General features: G+C 38.6%; 1 protein-coding gene across 4 annotated transcripts in view; it reads left to right on the top strand.

The window, feature by feature from the left end:
- GRID2 (glutamate ionotropic receptor delta type subunit 2) overlaps positions 1-22,014 on the top strand; it is a 1,616,513-nt gene that overhangs the window by 826,795 nt on the left and 767,704 nt on the right. For all 4 annotated transcript variants that reach the window (XM_051819556.2, XM_051819557.2, XM_002716957.5 and 1 more), the window contains one exon: positions 15,474-15,679. In XM_051819556.2, coding sequence (XP_051675516.1) covers positions 15,474-15,679 — 206 coding nt within the window. The remainder of the gene's footprint in view (positions 1-15,473; positions 15,680-22,014) is intronic.

Genomic DNA, 22,014 nt, shown 5'->3' with positions numbered 1-22,014 from the left:
TCAGTAAAGTTGCAGGTTTCAAAATCAGCATGCACAATTCAATAGCATTTTTATACATTAGTACTGTATTCACTAAAAAAGAAGCCAAGAAAGCAGTCCCATTCACAATAGCTACCAAAGTACCTTGAAACAAATTTAACCAAGTATATGAAAAGACTTCTACAGCATTAGAATTTGAAAAACATTGATGAAATAAATTGAAGTCAACACAAAAAAGTGGCAAAACTTCTAATGGTCATGAATTGGAAGAATTAATAATGTTAAAATGTCCCTGCTATGCAAAGCAATGTTCATATTAAGTGAACTCCCTATCAAAATACTGATGACATTCCTTACAGATTTAGAAAAAACAGTCCTAAAATTCAGAGAGAAGCACCAAAGATCTTTAGTAGCCAAAGCAATATATGCAAAAAGAACAAAGCTCCAAGTATCATATATACCTAGTTTCAAGAGGTGCTACAGAGCTGTTGTAACAAAAAACAGCATGGTACTGGCATAAAGACAGAAGCCTAGACCAAAGGAGCATAACAAAGAGCCCATAAATAAATCCATGATGAAATCCACCCATCAGCAAGTGAAGAGGCAATAAACAGAATGTAAGAAATTTTTTTGAAAATTATTCATCTGACAATGGATTTATATCTCGAATATATAAAGAACTCCACTTAATCTTAGCCAAAAGGCTGAGAAGCGATAAGATCAAAATTAAATAACTGAAAACAAATTTTAAGTGGCAAGTGATACAAATAAGCTGTTATCAAAAGAAGACATTCAAATGGCCAACATATATATGAAAAAATGTTCTACATCACTAGCTTTCAGGAAAATACAAGTGAAATCTTAGGGAGATGCCATCTCACATCGATTAGAATGGCTATTATCAGAAAGACAAATATGAATAAATGCTGGTGATGTGGAGAAAAAGGAACTCTTGGTCGTAGTATAAATTAGTATAGCCATTAATGAGAATAGTATGAATGTTCTTCAAAAACTAAGAGCGCATCTACATCTCATTCAGTTATCCCAGTTCTGACAGTATGTCCAAAGGAAATGAAATCACCCTATCCAAGAGAAGACCACATTCCCATGTTGATCACTACACCATTCACAATTGCTAAGATAGACAATCAACCTAAAAGTCTATCAACAAATGAATTTATACATAAAAATGCAGTATATATAGGATATCGTTTGGGACAAAATGGATGGAATTGGAGTACATAATTATGTGCGTAATGTCAAATGAAATAAGTCATACTCAGAAAAACATACTGCATGTTCTCTCTCACATATTAACATGTGGAAACAAAAAAAAGAGTCAACGTAAGTGTAGAATACTGCTTATTAGAAGTTATGAAAGGTGATGTGAGAGAACAGAGGGATGGTGGATAATGGATACAAAACAGTTCAAGAGAAGGAATGAATTCTAGTGTTCCATAACACAGTGAGGCAAGTATAGTTCACAGTAATCTGTTATATATCTTATGAGCAAATAGATCAGCTTGAAGGATCCAAACATAAAATAAGGGAAAGGATAAGGAAATATGAATTACTCAGATGTTAGGTGTACACATCCTAAAAATTCATTTTAATATCACACTGTAACCTATACATATATAATATTGTTGATTTTAAAAATTTAATATGCTTAAGGAGAAGGAAATGCTAACCACCTGATTCCATCATCACCCACTGAATATATGTGTATGAAATAATCACATCCTACCACATCTATATATACAATTAAAATAATAATTAAATTAAAGACATAAGAAATGAATACAACTTGAAAAGGAAGATATACAAAGTCTTAATTTCTCCATACATAATCATGTACATAGAAAACTCAATAAAATCTACCAAAATAAACCTTCTAAAACTTGTAAGTTAATGAGGAAGCTGATAGACAAAAATATGAATATTTAAAAATGGCTATATTCCCTATAGTAATACTAAAAAAAGTGAAATAATATGTTATCAGATACCAAGGAATAAATCTACAAATTTTGCAAAATGTTTATAATAAAAGCTGAACAAGTGGCCAGGAGAAATTAAAGATAACTACAATGGAAGGAGACATAGTAATAGTTTAGAAAATATAGTATTATTAATATACCCATATCCCATAAATTTATTTGTAGATTCATTGAAATCCCAAAAAGAACTTTAGAACTTTTTAATTATTTTCTAGACTCTTCAAAAGAAATTGACAAACTAATTCCAAAACTTGGATGCATTGTATTGTCACAAGAATCTTGAAAAAAAAAAAAAGTGAGGCCGGTGCGCGGCTCACTAGGCTAATCCTCCGCCTGTGGCGCCAGCACACTGGGTTCTAGTCCCGGTCGGGATGCCGGATTCTGTCCCAGTTGCTCCTCTTCCAGGCCAGCTCTCTGCTGTGGCCAGGGAGTGCAGTGGAGGATGGCCCAAGTGCTTGGGCCCTGCACCCCATGGGAGACCAGGAGAAGTACCTGGCTCCTGCCTTCAGATCAGTACGATGCGCAATTGGAGGGTAAATCAATGGCAAAAGGAAGACCTTTCTCTCTGTTTCTCTCTCTCACTGTCCACTCTGCCTGTCAAAAAAAAAAATAAAAAAATTTTTAAAAAAGTTAATTTAAGATTTACCATGGAGGCCTGTGTTCTGAAGCAGCAGGTTGAGCAACTACCTGCAGTATCTGCATCCCATATGGGCACTGGTTCAAGTCCCAGCTGCTGCACTTCCAGTCCAGCTCCCTGCTAATGTGCCCTGGAAAGCAGTGCAACATAGTTCAAGTCCTTGGGCCCCTGCCACCCAAGTGTGCATAAGAAAAAAAGGTTTATCATAAACTTAAACCAAATGCTATAATTAGAAATCATTAATTAGAAGGCAGATTATTATTATGACTGTGGTATACACAGATCTTAGATAGCTATCAAAAATAACCAATCTGAAAAGGAAATAATCATTCAATTTGAACTCCATCAAAACGAGAACTCTCTGCTCATTACCAGATAGTGTTAAGAAAAGAAATGAACTGCAAACCAAGGAATAAATTTCAATACATATATCTGAAAAACTCCTGTAAATATGTAGAATATATAAAGGACTCAGAAAATACCCATTAAATAAATATTAACACCTATAAAGCAGCCATTTGAGATTAAAAACACTTAAAAATGAGAAAACAGCTTCTGCATATAAGTCACATAAGAAGATATGTAAATGACAAACACAAGAAATGTGCAACTTTATTAGTCTACAGGGAAATGCAAACTAAAACTGCAATGACATAGCAGTTTGTACCCACTAGATTGGCTGAAAGCAAAAAGGCAGCGAGTACTGCATGTAGGCAAGAATGAAGCATGACTCCAACTCTCATACTTCCCTAGTTGGAAGATGAAAACTGTGACCACTTTAGAGAGCTGTTTGGCATTTAATCAGGAAGTTAATTATCCACCTAGCACGTGATCTGTTCATTCCATTCCAAAGATATGAGAATGTATTTTCACACAAATTCTTGTGTAAGAACGAGCATCCCAGTAGCATTCATTATATTCGAAATTGGAAACAACCCAAGTGCCCATCATTTTGAGAATGTTTAAATGAACTTTTGTGTAGCCATACGACAGACTAGTAGTCAGCAATAATAAAGTAATGAACCATACAAATATGCAGTAATATTATGTTGAGTGAAAGAAGCTTGAAATAAAAATAGATTATATTACTGTCTTAAAACATTTGTACATGATGACACAAATTAAAACGTGGTGGCATCTGAGTGTCTGGGATCGATTGTCAGAGATACAGGATCATTTCAGTGGTAATGGAAGTATTCATTATCTTCTTTTGAGTGGTATTAACAGTAGAACACAATAAGTAATCTTGAATTGAGTTCTGTTTATGGCATAGTATGTAAATTAAACTTCCATACTTCCATTTAAAAATTCCAAAATAGAACAACTCCTCACATATTTGCAGACAACAAAAAAATGTAAAGTGGAAATGGGACCAATTTGCACACAGCTACTGTAAATTTAAACTAAATGGCATAACTGGGTAACAATCATTTAAAGACTATGAAGTCATAAAGAGAGATACCAGAATTTAATTTGGTGAACACTTAGAACTTAAATTTGAAAGCATATTAATATCACTAGAAGAGCTTTTTAAAATTGGACTACCTGGGTCCTATCCCAGAATCTAGAATTCAAATTTTTGCAGAGTAGGCCAACAACACATATATTTGTATACTCCCCAGGTAATTTTGATAGAGCCAGCTTTGTTTCTTGTTGAGGCATGGGGAAATGGCACATTTCATCATGTCTTTTATTCCACATCCCTGTTCTATAACAGTGCTGCCTCTGCCAGGACATTTCAAGTGATACAAACTCCATTACTTTTTGAAGGACCTTTTTCACTGTGGGACAATGGACATTCTTGGTTGTCAGAAAGGTATTTTGTATATGAATTTCAAACTTGTTTATTGGATGGGTAATGTGAATAATTTTCTGCAATAATAAATTAAGTAATCTCTTTTGCTTGTAATCAATTTTCATAAGGACAGAAAAAGACTATACCCACCTGAACCCACACTAGTCTTTGCGTAAGCCCCACAAACAAGTGAGCCTTTCTCCATTTGATGTGCATTTTGGTTATTCCATCCTTACCCATGCCTTTGTTCCTACTGATTCTAATTTTTCAGTCTCACTGACTGTATAAAATTGGACTAATTTACTGACCACGTGGTATGCCCTAGCTATCTTGTCACTGTGGCAAGAGTAGAGAACACTGTATCTTTTTGTAGTTTCTGCTTTTCAAAATTTATGTTTTTAATGTGTAACTCATTATATTGAGCAACCCTTCCAGTTTTGCATCATCTTCAATTCGCTAAGCATGCTATTTGTGGTTTCCATGCAAAATGCTTTATAAGACGAAGTGTTCTCTAGTAGGTAGGTTATAGGAAAAATGTTCAGGAGAGACAATTGGCAGAAGTCCAGGAAGTCTCGCTATCAGAGAGGTCCTAACAAGGAATGAAGATGGATATTCCAATCAATGACTTGATTCCAGAATCAAGGAGTCTTAAAGTGACATAATACAGAATCCAGAAGTTATGTGACAAGGTGGTTCTCAGATTACAAAACATTGTAAATTTTTTAAAGGAAGGATTATGTTCGGAGAGTACTGATGAGAGACAAGTTGAGTTTCTGGGCTAGCAGAAGTGGATAGAACAGATTTACTGGAATAGTACAAGCAGTTAGGTTGACCGTGAAATTACCTGCTTGAGTTACTTGATTTCCCTTGCCTAGGAACAATATTATTCCTATCAAGTAATATCGGGACAGATAAACTGGTGTATCAGAATAGATCCAGGTGTGGAGACTGTAAGGATACTACAAAGCCTGGGAGCTAAGCAGGTTATTCAATAATGACATACACAGAGGGATTTACTGAGAGTAGTTTGATGGTCTTACCCTATCCTCATCTTTTTTTTAAAATTTTTTTATTTATTTATTTTTTGACAGGCAGAGTGGACAGTGAGAGAGACAGACAGACAGAAAGGTCTCCCTTTGCCGTTGATTCACCCTCCAATGGCCGCCGCGGCCGGCACGCTGTGACCGGCACACCGCACTGATCCGATGGCAGGAGCCAGGTACTTCTCCTGGTCTCCCATGGGGTACAGGGCCCAAGCACTTGGGCCATCCTCCACTGCACTCCCTGGCCACAGCAGAGAGCTGGCCTGGAAGAGGGGCAACCGGAACAGAATCCGGCACCCCGACCGGGACTAGAACCCGGTGTGCTGGCGCCGCAGGCGGAGGATTAGCCTAGAGAGCAGTGGCGCCGGCCCTATCCTCATCTTAACTTCAACTCATGGCTTGGCTTCATTCTCCTGCAGGACTGCATGCATTGGTGACCTCTAGCAAATCCTTATACTTAGTATCTTTGAGCTAAAGAAAAATCTTTCTTTTTTCCCTATATCATACATAAGAATTTAGATTCATGTATCAAATGTCAAATCCTATTTTGGTCCTTTGCCAATCCCTGAATCAAAATATTGGTCAGGAATATGGAGGGCTCAAAGTCACCAGCCTGAGTAATATATGACCCGCTGGTGAAAAGGTAAAAATAGGCACGTGTGGACACATTGTACTTTGTTTTTCAGTTTGATGAAAAAAATTAAGGAAAATATAAGAAAATGAAAATTTGCTGTTGAAGAATGCATGTACTTTTAAAGTTTAATTTTAATTTGATTTTGTTTGTTTTAGCTAAAACATATTTTCTGGCCTTATTTTGAATTTTTCGTAGGATTTCAGGACTGCCTTTATTACAACAGTATTTTTGACCATAAATAAATATCTAATGTAATGTGATAAACTGTGGCTGAAAATCAGAGACCTAAATGTGCATAATGTATTGATAAAATATCTCAGCATAGAAATGGCCAAACCAGACATGATGGATACAAATATATACTTTTTGACCATGACATTCACAAAAAAGAAGAAAAATTCAACTTCAAGGGTTAACAGATGCTCTATTTATGGGCTTTTCTGCATATTGTAAACACAGATATAATGACTTCAAATTAAATGTGAATGCGGTCAAGTGACCTGAAGTACTTAGACTCTACCCTTCAAACACCACCCTTTCTTGCTCATTTAATTGCCACGTGGGAGGCCCTTTTAAAATGAACATTTGATGACCATCTTCATGAATGCAATCCTGTGCGTGCGAACACTTATTCCATGTGGTCTTGCTGTAGATTTAATCAAGACCCATAAAATGGACACATTTCCCTTAATTGATTGCAAATGTTTATGATTACCCTGAGGGTGTTTTCAAATGTCTAATGAGTATAATATTATTGACTTTCTCTCTAGACAGTTGCAAAGCTGTTTATTACTCATTTGGCTACTTTCCAGCTTTCGGTTCTCTGATTTACTTCCATATGCATCAATAAGCATATAATTAATCCAAGCATTTTATTAAACTGTTTCCTTTGCATTAGTACATATCATTTTATATAGGCTAAAAAGTATATTCTTTTACTTTAGATGTGGTTTTTCAGGAAAATGCCCTTAAAAATATTGATGGCTACCCTGTGAAAATGGTGTGATCTTATGCTCAACTTGAAGTTCTTGTCCAACAGAATATCTCGGTGATGAGTCACTCCTAATGTGTTGCATCACCCCCACATCTAATAGAGCACATTATTATCTTTATTTTCTTTAAATACAGAGTAAGCCTATATCACAAATGCCAAAGAAGAACTCAATAATGTGCCCCCTTGTTTGTGAAGTGAAGGTTCTTCTGAACCAAATTTTTAAAGTCACCGAGTGGTTAAAAGCCTTATTTTTCATGAAGGTCATTTATGGAGTATGCTATGCTATTCACAGACTGGGAAATCTCTTCAGCTCAGTGATTTCTCTCATGTATCCTCTTTATCTAAAGAAAGTCAGAAGTCTTGAAGATTAATTTTAAAGATTGGCATTCTGTCACAATTCCAGAAACACTAAGTCTAGCTGAATGCACAGAAAAGTCTTCCGGCTACAACTGAGGTCTTCATTGCATTAAATGATCAGAATGATTAAATGTGCCCAATCTACTCAAAGGAGGAGGAGATGAATAAAGGAAATGCAGACATGAAAATTTAGTAACAGATCTCTTTCCCAATTGAATTCAGTATTTTAAAGATGATATCAAAGCTATAAGGATCAGACTAACAGTTGCTATTTTTGCTATATACCAGAGAACACTACTAAACTTAACTAAATCGTAACCATAGTTGAGAAAATGAGTCACATTGGGGCCTGCAGTTGTGGCAGTGGCAGCATCCCCTGTCATAGTGCTAGTTCAAGTCCTGGCTGTTCTGCTTCCTATCCAGCTTGCTACTACTGCACTTAGGAAGGCAGCAGATGGTGGCCTAAGAACCCAATGGTGTGGTACCTATGTGGGAGGCCCAGCTGGAGTTCTTGGCTCCTGACTTCAACCTGGCCCAGCCCTGACTGTTGCAACCATTTGGAGAGTGAAACAGAAGCTTGAAGATCTCTTTCTCTCCCTTCCTTTCTTTTTCTTTTTCTCTCTCTCTCTTTCTTTCTTTCTTTCTCTCTCTCTCTCTCTCTCTCTCTCTCTGTGTTTTTCTCTCTCTCTCTCACTTTCTCACTCTCCCTCTCCTCTTTCTCTGTCGCTCTGCTTTGCAAACAAATAAATATTTTTTTAAAAAGAAAATGCATAACATTGTTCAGAGGTTTTTTTAAAAGATCTAATATGGTCTGAGTTATCATTAGCTGCTACAGATAACATCCTTCATCAGGACAGGGATTTTCGGTTGTGCTCAATACTTTGTTCCAAGTGCCTCTCTCAGAGCCTGCACACGGTAAGCCAGGACAAGATGAGAGAGTCATTTGGACGCTGACCACGGTATGGAATGAGCAGTAATGGTGTCATATTTCTGGGTTAAGCATGACAATTTTTTGATCTCATATGTCTCGTTTGCTGTATTTCTGATTTCTTTTTGGTCGGTTTAGAAATAAGTACTTATATTTATACCTAAGTTCTAATATCCACTATGATTCTTGTACCCTATCTACTTTAATATAGACCATTTAATAGAAATATTAAAATTAATATTACTTTGGAGACAGAAAAAGGCTTTATTTTATATGATTTAATAAATGAACCATTAAGCTTCAATCAACCACTGCATTAGCAATGGTTCTGGTGGGAAGCTGGCCAAAGTAGGTTGCAAAATTCCAATATCAGAGACATTGAAGGTTGCTAGAAAATCAAGCTTTGGGAATGTTACATGGATCAGTCTTACTTTCTATCAACATTTCTGTTTTCTCATGGAAAATGATACCTGAAGAAAAAGAAGTAGGACTAAATCATACTTTTGACTGGGATTAATAAAATCTTGATAAGGAAGCTAACCATCACATAGACATTTGTGTTTTATAAACTGATGTGACATTTTCTACACAATATTTCCTCTTATAATAAATAACAACTCAGTAAGTAGAACACAGAGTACTAGTTAACGTGAGAATATCTAGACCTCGTCTTCTTGTGTATCTCTGGATAAGAAAAATTATTTCATTAAAAACAGTGACACTATGTTCACCTGCATTCTGCAATAACTGTTCTGAAGGAAAGCAAGCTTAATAGACAAAGCAACTGTCACCTCAGCAGGGTACGGAATGTTCTGGAAATACACAGCGACTTGGGAGACCAGGAGCCCCTAGTCTCCATAGTTCCCTTAGATGATCTGTGATGCAGAGAAGGTCAAGACACTGGAGCTCTGGTTCTTGGGTGAGAAAATCTCTGGGTTTTTCCTGGGAATTTCTGATTCCATGGGACTGTGGGTGGGTTCAGAAGTCTTTATTTTCAACAGATTCTGTAGAGGATTCCAAAACAACATCGAGCAGACCACAATTTGAAAAGCCCCCTCTTCCGGCGCTGTGGCACAGTGGGTTAACCCCCTGGCCTGAAGTGCCGGCATCCCATATAGGCGCCAATTTGAGACTTGGCTGCTCTACTTCCTGTCCAGCTCTCTGCTATGGCCCGGGAAAGCAGTAGAAGATGACCCAAGTCCCTGGGCCCCTGCACCCACATGGGAGACCCAGAAGACGCTCCTGGCTCCTGGCTTCGGATCGGCACAGCTCTGGCTGTTGTGGCCATCTGGGGAGTGAACCATCGGATGGAAGACCTCTCTCTCTCTCTCTCTTTCTCTCTCTCTCTCTCTCTCTGCCTCTCCTCTCTCTGTGTAACTCTGATTTCAAATAAATAAATAAATCTTTAAAAAAACAAAAGCCCTCTCTTAAGAATTCTGTATATGGCTGGTGCCACTGCTCACTATGCTAATCCTCCTCCTGCGGCGCCGGTACCCTGGGTTCTATTCCCTGTCGGGGTGCCGGTTCTGTCCCAGTTGCTCCTCTTCCAGTCCAGCTCTCTGCTGCAGTCCAGGAGTACAGTGGAGGATGGCCCAAGTGCTTGGGCCCTGCACCTGCATGGGAGACCAGGAGGAAGCACCTGGCTCCTGGCTTCGGACTGGTGCAGCATGCCGGCCATAGCGACCATTTGGGGGGTGAACCAATGGAAGGAAGACCTTTCTCTCTGTCTCTCTCATTGTCTAACTCTGCCTGTCAAAAAAAAAAAAAAGAATTCTATATTACTTCTTATTGCCGGTGGAACAAATAACCTTCAAATTTAGAGGCTATGCCATGTGGGTTATCATTTTCCAGGTCAGAAATCTGAGGTGGGATCTCAGTGGGTGAAAATCAAGGTGTCAGGAGCTCTGTGTTTGTTTCTGGTATTTACAGAGGAAAATCTAGTTTCTTGCCTCTCCCAGTTTCTAGTGACCACTTCCCTTTCTCTCAGGATCCCTTTCTCTGTCTTCAAAGCCAGCGACCTAATATGTCTCTGGAGATTCCCAAAGCCTCAGCCCATTATCCAGGAGTCAGATCTCCTTGTGTCTGGCCCCTTTTCCTCTCCCTTCCAAGTTTAAGGTGCTTGTGATCACACTTGACTCTACCAAAGAATAAGGGGCAGTCTCCCTGTTTTAAGATCATCTGCAGCCTTAATTCCTCTTTGCCATGTAATGCAGCATATTCATGGATTAAAAACATGGACATTTGAGGGAGGGTTTTTTTTTTTTGCTTATATTTAATAATTCAGCTAGTGAGCCTTCCTCCACTTGCTGTTATGCAATTATCTGGCCAGTACAATTAATAATGATTGGGGACCACTGTGTAACTTTTTTTTTTTTTTTTTTTTTTTTGACAGGCAGAGTGGACAGTGAGAGAGAGAGACAGAGAGAAAGGTCTTCCTTTGCCGTTGGTTCACCCTCCAATGGCCGCCGCGGATGGCGCGCTGCGGCCGGCGCACCGCGCTGATCCGATGGCAGGAGCCAGGAGCCAGGTGCTTTTCCTGGTCTCCCATGGGGTGCAGGGCCCAAGCACCTGGGCCATCCTCCACTGCACTCCCTGGCCACAGCAGAGGGCTGGCCTGGAAGAGGGGCAACCGGGACAGAATCCGGCGCCCCGACCGGGACTAGAACCCGGTGTGCCGGCGCCGCTAGGCGGAGGATTAGCCTAGTGAGCCGCGGCGCCGGCCATAACTTTCTTTTATCAATAGATAGTACCCAGTCACACCCACAGCCTGGAAGCTCCTTGAGGTCAGGCACCGTGTCCTTAGTGTTTCTATAACCCTCAAATTTAGCTCTTTGAATGCCAACTAATCAGTATACACGTAATGTAGCTGAATAATTGCGGTGGTTGGTTATGCTCATGTTTAATTAACAAAACCAAAAGCACCCTCTTCCTTTTAATGATTCTGTTGTACAAAGCGGGAAGTAGTGTGATTCCAATTCTTCTCTAGCTGGACTTGCCAACTGCCGCATATCATGAGTATTTACTGTCATTCTCAAGTAAGAAAAACTATTATGGTTTAACCCCTGGATCCCAAAATGTTACCTTGGACTTTCTGCTTGCTGTTTTTGGTAACTGGTCATGACTGAGTTTTAGGCAATCTGACCTGTCTGTGGGAGAGGTGAATATGCAGTTATATACTATGATTAGCAATACCAGGAATTACCATGCCTTAGAACCTACACTGGATTTTCAATACACACACACCCACAGAGAGAGAGAGAGAGAGAAATACCCTCACTAATTCAAGCTTTGCAGACTTCTATAAGTAAATATTTCTTCATTTGCAGATCAGGACAAGATTTCTAACTTGTTTTTCAATCATACATCTAGGAAGAGATGACCAAAAGTCCAGAGTAAGGAGACAGAGACATAATGCTGATCTTTCATCATACCACTTTTCTGACTGAATAACAATATAGATATTGCATAGTTTCTGGTAAAAAATGAAAGCTAGGGCCAGCGCCATGGCTCACTTGGTTAATCCTCTGCATATGGGATGCGGCATCGGCATCGCATATGGGTCCCGGGTTCTAGTCCCGGTTGCTCCCCTTCCAGTCCAGCTCTCTGCTGTGGCCCGGGAAGGCAGTGGAGGATGGCCCAAGTGCTTGGGCCCCTACACCTGCCTGGGAGACTGGGAGGAGGCACCTGGCTTCGGATTGGTGCATCGCGCCAGCCGTAGCAGCCATTTGGGGGGTGAACCAGTGGAAGGAAGACCTTTCTCCTCCCGACTTTGCTCCGCCTCTCCCAGCACTGCTGTTGCCACCCTGGACTTGCTTTGGATTCTCCACACAAGAGCCTGTCACTGTTCTTCATTTACTCTGCCTGGCAATGTCTTCTCATTCCTTAGATCACAGTTTAAGTATATTTCCCAGAGAAACATTCCTGGAATATTCTAGCAAGTAGATCCTCTTCTCCACCCTTTGAAGTTAGTTGTTGACTTGTTTATTGTATGTCTCAGTGTGGGGACAGGCATTCATTGTTGTATTCCTAGCATACAACATTGTGTGCAGACTTCAATAATCAATTTGTTGGAACTTTCTCTCAAAGTCGAGGCACAAAATTGCATTTGTATTTTATTTTTGTGATCAGAACATTTCATAGGGCATAAATGATCTGGAAACTTATGCTCTATTTTTTTCCTGGGCATCTGGGATCTATTTCAATGCATTTTTTTCTTTCTTTTGTCTTGTACATAGATATACATTTAAATGATTCAAAAATAACAACTTAAAATTCAAAATCAAGACTGTGCTCTGATATGTATTCTAAAGGCATTTTGGTTCTGGGGTGGGACCAGGCTTTTGTATTTTTAATAAGTTTCCCAAGTGATTCCGATTCATTCCAGAATTTGAGAACATCCACTTAGCATGTACATAGTCCTGTCATTGTACTTCTGCCTGTGTGGGCCAAGTTCCAGGAGATTTCATCCTTTTCTTAGTCCTAGCGTCAATGTCTTACACCTTCTGTATCTTCTGACTTGGATATGTAGCAAATATCTGATACCTAAATTATGGAAACTCTTCTGCATCTTGCTCTCCTATAGCTTTTGTTCTCTTAATCTGCTTTGATGCTAACTTGTTTATAATGTAATTAGGAATAAGGAATACAAGGTGGAATTTATACAGAATATCTATTTTGAAGAGTTTGAGGATCATCAGCTACCTAAATATATAATATTTATAGTAATTATTTTAAAATAAAAGTAATCATAAGAAGAAAACCAGTTTTATTATTCATTTGTAACATTGGGGATATAAACTTTTATTATGAATAAATGCCAGTTTCTAAATTTGTAGCCATTTGTTTTTCTTGTTCTATGAGTTTATTTATTACTTTTAAATTAATTATTTCCCTTGAGAAGCACATTTTTCATGCATGCTATCACAACCAATTAGGGATTTTGAGATATAGTCTATTCATAATAAGTCCCTAAATCCCATTTATTTCTTATCTTTTACCAATTATTTTCCCTTTAAGCTTTTTATACCAAGGTCATACAATAAAAATATGGTTTATGGTATAGTAAAACAAATCTGCTATCTTAAGATGATACTGTCCCAGGCGTATATTCCAGTCATATTTACCATTTCAAATACCTTCTTCTATAAGATCCAGTGAGGTACCAGGGAGAACTGCTTGCAACTTTTCGGATACTTATCATTCTTAAACATTTATCAAAATACAAATTCATAAACTGGAGCTAGACTGGATTTTACCTTATTTAAATGTGCAATGGACACTGAATACTTTATTTAATAACTTGTCAGAACTTTGCTTATTTTGTATTGGATGTGCGAATATTTTGCTGCTCATCATGCATTCAAAAAATGTTGCCCAGTATTTTCTAAAATACTGAAAACCATTTTGAAATTTTAAGGTTTTTCCATATATACTACAGTCTCCATATTCTGGAAAAGAATATTACCTTGTACCAAGTTTTTCAGAGTTGAGCAAGGAAGTGGTACTCCTGAGATCCTTTAAAGATAATTACTCAAAATTCTCTTTCTATTTAGATTATAAATAAATGTTAAATTATAAATGTTAAATGCAGTGATATGGTTGCCTATGCTATGAAATGTTGGTTATCCTGGTTCAGGTTCATTTGTCATTGATATTCATGCTTTAGTTTCCTGCTGAAGAAAATAGGGAATGTGCTTTCTTCTCATGTTTTGCTTCAGGGAAGTGAAGCTCCTCACTAACCACGTCCCTCCACCTTGTCCGAACAGTTTCCAGAGTTGAGATCACTTAGAATGCAAAGTGGATGGCAAGAAACCCATCCTAAATATTGTAATTCCCAGGAAGGTTCTTGGACTAGCAGATATCATGTGTATGTCCCTGCTCCTTACATGTGGGAGCTAAAATTCAAAAAGAAAAGAGAGAGAGAGAAATGCCTATGTGTATCTGTATTGCTGCAAATTTAGTTTTGTCAATCTTTGTTTTATACCTTTTTCAAAGGTATAAAACATTATATAAACATTTTAAAAATGTTATACTACTATAGCTTTAATGATCTGTGGTTATTTTAACTGTATATGAAATTTACTGCATATGAGGGAAATGGTCATCTTTCCATTTCGTTATTGTTTATAGCACTTGACTGTATTCCTGCTGAGCTAGGTTCCTTTTATTTTTACTTTTTGAACTCTTTATTGAGTGGAATATTAAGCCCTTGATTGTAATGCAAATTAAAAATTATTATCTTAACAACTAAAAAAGAAAGAAAACGGAGGAGAGGGAGGAGGGAAATATTATAATAGAATTGTAAAAATAATAAATAAAAGACATAGAAAAAAAACCATATTATATCCCATATTTACTTGTCTTGATGCAAGTCCCCACTCTATTCCTGAATCCAGTTGTCTACTAATGTATACCCTGCAAGGACCCCAGTTTAATTCCCAGCTCTAAGTTTTAGCCTTGCCTAACTCCATGTATCCTCAGACATGACCTTTCTCTCTCTTTCTCTCTCTATTTCTGTCTCTCTGCTCTCCCTGTCTTCCTTCTTTTCTTGCTCTCAAATTAAATAAACATTGTAACATTTAAATGGCATTAATAATTGCATTTCTGGGGCTGGCGCCATGGCACAGTAGGTTAATCCTCTGCCTGCAGCGCCGGCATCCCATATGGGTCCTGGGTTCTAGTCCCGGTTGCTCCTCTTCCAGTCCAGCTCTCTGCTGTGGCCTGGGAAGGCAGTGGAGGATGGTCCAAGTGCTTGGGCCCTGCACCCCATGGGAGACTGGGAGGAGGCACCTGGCTCCTGGCTTCGGATCAGCACAGCCCCGGCCCGTTGTAGCCATTTGGGGAGTGAACCAACAGAAGGAAGACCCTTCTCTCTGTCTCTCCCTCTTACTGTCTGTAACTCTACCTCTCATATAAATAAATAAATACTTATATTTCTCCTATAAACATATTAAATTATACCAATGGGTAAAAATATTTCAGAGTTCTCAATACGTAATTTTAGATGGCTTCTAGGATTGAACAATAAACTTTCTGATATTGGTGAAATAGATTTTGTCTTCCTTCCGTACTGTCATTCACATTGTTGATGGGCTTTTCACTGTTCCTAGATATCCGTGGCATACAAGAGTTTTTGGACAAAGTATCTCAGCAGGGGATGGATGTTGCACTTCAGAAGGTAGAAAACAACATCAACAAAATGATCACCACTCTCTTTGATACCATGAGAATAGAAGAACTGAATCGCTATCGAGACACTCTCCGGAGGGCCATCCTTGTTATGAATCCTGCCACAGCCAAGTCATTCATTACTGAGGTAAGCAAACCTTGCCATGGGGTGAATGGAGTGTGTAAAAGGTAAATACCTTGGGACAGAACCCACCAAGCTGATGAAAACTAAGAGCAACCTGAGAGAACTAAATCCACAATCATCATTAACACTAACGCAGGTAGTTCGTCTCACTCTGTTCAATTAGTAGCTAAGGATGTTTTATTTACATATATGCACGTAGACACGTAGCCAGGAGATTTTGTAAAAGTCTTATGGGAATTCCAAAGTGCTGTTGACCTGATTGGATCTAAAAGTTCAAGAATGAATACACAAGTGCAGCTGCTAACTAATCCTTAATACTTTGCAAGTGAAAATCTTACTTTTGAGAAAATACTTACTTAAATCAAGTTCTTATTGCATATACATGCTTGCTTTTATTAATGCATAGCAGATTTACTTCTGCTTGTGAACTCTGTACTGAGACAAATAATTAAAACTGTCTCAAACCCTGCAAAGTGATGACTACTGTACGTTTTATGATGCTGCATCTTCAAACTTTTAATTATATCTGGTCATTTGGTGAGCAGCTCTGAAACTTTTTAAAAATATAATTAAGAGTTTCTAAGACTTGAGATAACATTTCCATGTTTTAAAATACTTGCGATTGCCTTGCAAAGGATTATTGTGAAGTCATTCTCGCCTTTCTCCAAGTTTTTAATTTTATATAGTGATAGGCCTAGTCACACCATTCCATATTCTCACATAGCCTTTATTGTTAGTGTTTGTAATTATGGTGACTCTACTTGCTTAATACTTTTTCCTTGCCTTACCACTATCCTTCCTTTAGCTTCAAATATGTCACTGTAAGTCTGCAAATTAAGAATGTGTTGCAAGTTCTAATATAATTGGTATCAAGAAACTCAAGGTAGTTTTAAGAAGAGAAAAACTTTGGGAAAACTATCAATATTACCTTTTTTATTTAAACATAGAACATTGTAATGCAGTTTAAAGACAATGTAGAACTTTGACTTTTTGAGCTTAGCAAGTAACTTTGGAAATTACATTGAATCACTAGATTTCTCCATGATAGAAAGAATATTTCAAATTGTAGAGAAGGTGTTTCTTGTTTTTTTTTTTTTTTTTCAAGAGACAAAATCTTCCAGAAGATTTAAAACAAGTACACAGAGACATGCAATATAAATTGAAATATTATAATGGCACTAAATTGGATTGAGGCATCTGGTCATTTCTGTTTGGGGAGATCAGAAAAGGCTTCATTGAGAAGATACATTTGAACTGCACTTTGTGTCATGGGTACTAATTCACAAAAGAGAAACAGAATGTCACAAACAAATATGAACCTATCCCAGCCGTTTTCTAATCATGTATTGTGGGCAAATTGCTTAACATGTCAGAACCCTCATTTTGTCATCAGTGAAATGGAAATAAATATTGATCTCAACATATTAAGATTATATTGTAAATTCATGAGATGCCTCCAAAGCCAGGAGAGCCTAGGACTTAGTAGATGCTCAGGAAATGCTAAGTTCTAGATCATTTTTCTAGCATGCGTCACAGTATCTGACACATGGCAGGTGCTCAAAAACACTTGTAGAATGAAAATAACGTCAAGGTGAGAGAAGACTTTGCATACTCAGAAAACAGTAGTTTGCTGTAGACTACAAGTAGGAAGCATATGATTAATGATGCACATTGTGTGGAAAAAGGATTTTAGGAAGTGACGAAGGCCCTTGAGTGCCCGGTAATAATTCATGTATTTTAGGAAGCAATTAAAAATATGGACTGCGAGGGGTTGGGTATGAGAAGGAATTTCATTGTGGAGGGGTTCTAAAGGTGGAGAGTTTTAGGAAATGATACTTCCCTTTCAGCTACAGAAGAGAAAGGTCTGTTTGGGGCAGGTGGTTATGAACACAAGACCATAGAGTGACAGTCACTCAGGGGCAGCCTCTCGGAGTCTGTGTGGCCAGGAGATAGAGAGTCAAAGAGAATCCTGAGATTTTTAAATGACGTCCTAGCAGATAATTGTGCAGCATTCTTTTGTTAGTTTCTATAACAAAATTTTACTAACTGGATATCTTAAACCACAAATTTTCTCATCATCCTTGAGGCAAATATTCCCAAAATCAAGAAATTGGAAGGGTTGGTTCTGTCTGAGGGCCAAGAGGGCTTGTGCACTTGCTGTGTGGATGTGGGTGGCTGTCTTCGTCCTCTGGCTCATCATGTCATTGACCTCCTCTGCTTGGTAATGTTTCCTACCCCCTCTTATGAAAATGACAAGGGTCACTTTGGATCAGGGCTCTCTATAATAAATTCTTTTGTCTTCATTACTTTGTGAAGACCTGATCTCCAAGTAAATTCACTGTGAGGAACTGAGGGTTGGACTTAAACATAGGAATGGGAGGGGCAACTGATGACCTCATTTAACCCATAGCAGTTGCCATTATTGGTAGGAGCAAGTAAGGCAGAGGGCTAGATTCGAGAGTTCATTTGAAACATGGGAAGTATAAACAGAGTCAAAAATCCAGGTAGTCATAATTATATTTGAACACTGCCGTCACATCTTCCTACTTACTAGCTTCCTTTCCAAGATCATTATAAACAATGAACTCATTTAGTGCTCCTGATTCTTTGCTTCTGCTCTGGCCCGGTCTCATGTGTCAAGAGCATTGATGCAGTGAGTGAGCAGGTGCTACCTCTCCCCCAACCCACCCTCTCTCTGGCTGCCTGTATTTCTCTCTCTCCCCCTAAGAAAGAAAGAAAGAAAGAGAGAGAGAGAGAGAGAGGGAGGGAGGGAGGGAGGGAGGGAGGGAGGAAGGAAGGAAGGAAGAAAAGAAACAACTTTGAGAACTGTGGTTCAGATTTTAAAAGTTTGGAAGGACAATCTGCCACTATTCCTCAGGAACCTGATTACATTCTCTGGGGTAATAAATGTGGTGTGGCATTTCAGGTATAGGTATACACGCACACATGCATACACACACGCACACTTCTTATTCGTCCTTAAATAATGTCAGAATACATATACATTCTTCCTTACAGAAATAATGCCATACTTAGTGTAAATTCTTTACCCTTATTGTTTTAATTTCCTAATATCAAGAAGATTATCCCCTTGAGATATATGAAGTGTTCTGCATGGCATGTAATGACGGTATAGCATTCCATTAACAAAGTAAAATGCTCCCTTCTCTTTCTTTTACTATTTTTTACTTACTCAGATAGTATGATTGGTCGATTTATTGTTTTTTCTGCTACTTATTGCCATTTTGAAAAATATTTTTAAGTGAGGATTTGTTTGTTTACTTCATCTATGTTCACATCTCCTGTCAGTGGGATTATCACACAATTTGAAATAACTTTATACAACCCATCTATACCATCTCACCTTCTATGGACTATGCAGTACCTGCAAAGGTCCTTTCACTGTTCTGCTACTTTTCTGCCTCCCCACTACCATGATCCACAGCTTTATTTTTACATTGAGTGCATTGAAAACATATATTTTCTATTCTGTAACCAACCACAAATAAACCTGTTATACCTTGGCCAAACCTTGATAAGATGAAAATCTATAAATATGCTCATATTTTTCTCTCCATAAATATTTTACTGCACAGGAAAATATTAAGGTATGATTATACGAAATTTTTTTCTCATTCAGCTTCAAGTTTTCCATTTCAGTTATTACTTTTCTTACTTTTTTCTTCATCTTATCTTTGTTGACTGCTTAAATCCTAAATTCCTATCTTTCGTAGCAAAGCTACAAATCCCCGTTTTCTGACTGGAGCCTTTTTTTCCTCCTGCTCTATTTCTGGCACTTCCTTCAGATCAGACAAATGTTTGTGGTCAGGTCCACAGATTCCTGGAGCCCCTGCCTAATAGCTTCCTGTCTTCCTCCTTTGCTGGGGGATAGCGTCAAGTAATGTAAATTAGGGTGCGCAGAAGGTAGACTTTCTCTTTCTTTTTATTTAGAAGAATATATTTATTACAAGTTCATCCTTGATGAATAATTTGGCTAATTATGAATTCCTGGTTAAAAAAAAAAAATGTTTACTTCCCAGGCTGGTGAGGTGGCTGCCACTTGCGATGCCAGCAGCCCGTATCAGAGAGCTCTTTCAAGTCCTAGCTGCTCTGTTTCTGCTTCAGCGAACTGATGATGCTACAGGAAAAGGACCCAAAAATGGCCTAGGGCCGTGGGTGCCTGCCACCCCCAGGGAGAGCTGGATGGAGTTCCTGGCTCCCGGCTTCTGTCTGGCCCAGTCCCGTTATGGTCTTTGGGGAGTGAACCAGTAGATGGGATATCTCTAGCTCTCTGTCTCCCTCTCGCTCTGTTACTCTGACTTTCAAACACATAATTAAATAAGTCTTTTAAAAATTACCTTGGAATATCAGAAGCCTTGTCACAGTCTACTTTGGTCCTTTTCATTTAGATGGAGCAAACAGGGTATTTTCATTTTCCAGGAAGGGATGCTAGATTTGCCCTGTGGCTCTATGCGTTTTCTCTGCTATAGGATAACAGTGCCAACATCACTTGTCCCAACCCACTCCCCAGAACATCCACTTAATCTGTGGAAGAGAATCCTACACTTTTTCTTTTTTTTTGTATAAGGACAAATGACAACTTTCTGGGCTATTTTGTATGTCGCAGAGTATGAGAAGGCCTGTACAAATCACCATATATTCCAGTATAACTGATCCTTCATGTTTGTAAATGCACCTACTCAATGAAAATGTGTTTGAAACTCCAAAATCAATACTTGGCATGGTTTTTTTGATCACTTATTTGTAGAGCTACAAATCTGGGGTGTTTCTACAGTTCTTGCTCTGAGTTAAGGTAAAATAAATTGTTTTCTGCATTTGTATTTTTCTTCTCGCACTGTAAACAAGTGTACTTGTCACTGTCTATTTAATGCTATTTTCCATGTTTTTTAGTGCTTTTTGCTGGTGATTTCACTGTTTGAAATACCTTGCAAGCATAGTGCTAAAGGGCTAATCCCTGAGCACAAGGAAGCTTTGCATTGCCTCACAGAGAAACCACCTGTGCTTTCCAACAACGTGTTTAGAGAGAAGTTGTCGTACCATTGATGAGTTCCATGTTCATAAACTAATAGTATGTGCGTGTGTGTGTGTGTGTATGTGTATATCTTAAGTAGAAATACCAAAAATCTGAGGCTTACAGGAACCAAAATTAATTTCCCATAAGCAATTGTGCAATATCCACTCATTCAGTGTTCACAAGAATTTTATAGAACTTAGCTCACTGCAGATGAAAAGAATTGGCTGTACTCATACACTTTCCAGATCCCCAAGTGACCTCAATCTCTATTTGGCTTGGTATTTCCAGTTATCGAGACTTCTAGGGACAGGCAGGAGAGAGGTTTCTGTGCTCAACTGCTGCCCCGCATGATGCCGCAAGTCCATGGTTCATGCCACAGTGCTTCAGCACCTATCACTGGATCCTCACTTTGTGATTTTCTAGTGATGCATTTATAAAAATGTTTCTCTCTTTTCTTTTTTAAAGATTTATTTATTTATTTGAGTGGCAGAGAGAGAGGTCTACCACCTGCTGGTTTATTCCCCAAAAGAACACATCTGCTGAGGCCGGGAGCAAATCTTCTTCCAGGTCTCCTAAGCAGCTTCAGGGACCTGAGCACTTGGGCCATCTCCTACTGCTTTCCAAGCACATTAGCAGGATGCTGGATTGGAAGTGGAGCAGGCATGACTCAAACGGTGCCCATTTGAGATACAGGCACTGCAGGCAGAGGCTTAACCTAATACATCATGCCACAGTGCCAACCCCCATGTTTCTTTTTTAAAAAGATTAATTAATTTATTTATTTGAAAGGCAGGGTGACAGAAAGGGAGAGGGAGAGAATAAGAGAGGGAAAGAATGATTTCTCATCTACTGATTCACTCTCCAAGTGGCTGCAAAAAATGAGGTTGCACAAACCAAAGCCAGGAGGCAGGAACACCATTTGTGTCTCCTGTGTGGTTGGCAGAGGCCCACTCACTGGGGCCATCTTCCACTGCTTTCCCACTTGCATTAATAGGGATCCAGAGTGGAAGCAGAGCAGCTGGGATTCAATCCAGAGCTCCAATAGAGGACACTGATATTGTGTCCTGCTGACCCTGATATTGTGTGGCACTGCTGTGCCACACTACCAGCCCCTAATAAAATTTCCTCATGGTCTCTTTTCTTTTTCTTCATGGTTATTTGTTAATGTACCTAGTGAATGCTGCACATATATTTTTTAAGTCATTTAAAATTAAATGAAAAGGCAGAAGGAGAGAAAAAGACAGAAAAAGATCTACCAACCAATGCTTCCCTCTTCAAGCAACTCAACAGCGAGGGCTGGACA

Source organism: Oryctolagus cuniculus, chromosome 8 (genome assembly GCF_964237555.1).
Source record: "Oryctolagus cuniculus chromosome 8, mOryCun1.1, whole genome shotgun sequence".
Taxonomy (NCBI): Eukaryota; Metazoa; Chordata; class Mammalia; order Lagomorpha; family Leporidae; genus Oryctolagus; species Oryctolagus cuniculus.
Note: the sequence above shows the minus strand (reverse complement) of the source record. Positions and strands in the feature narration are given on the sequence as shown.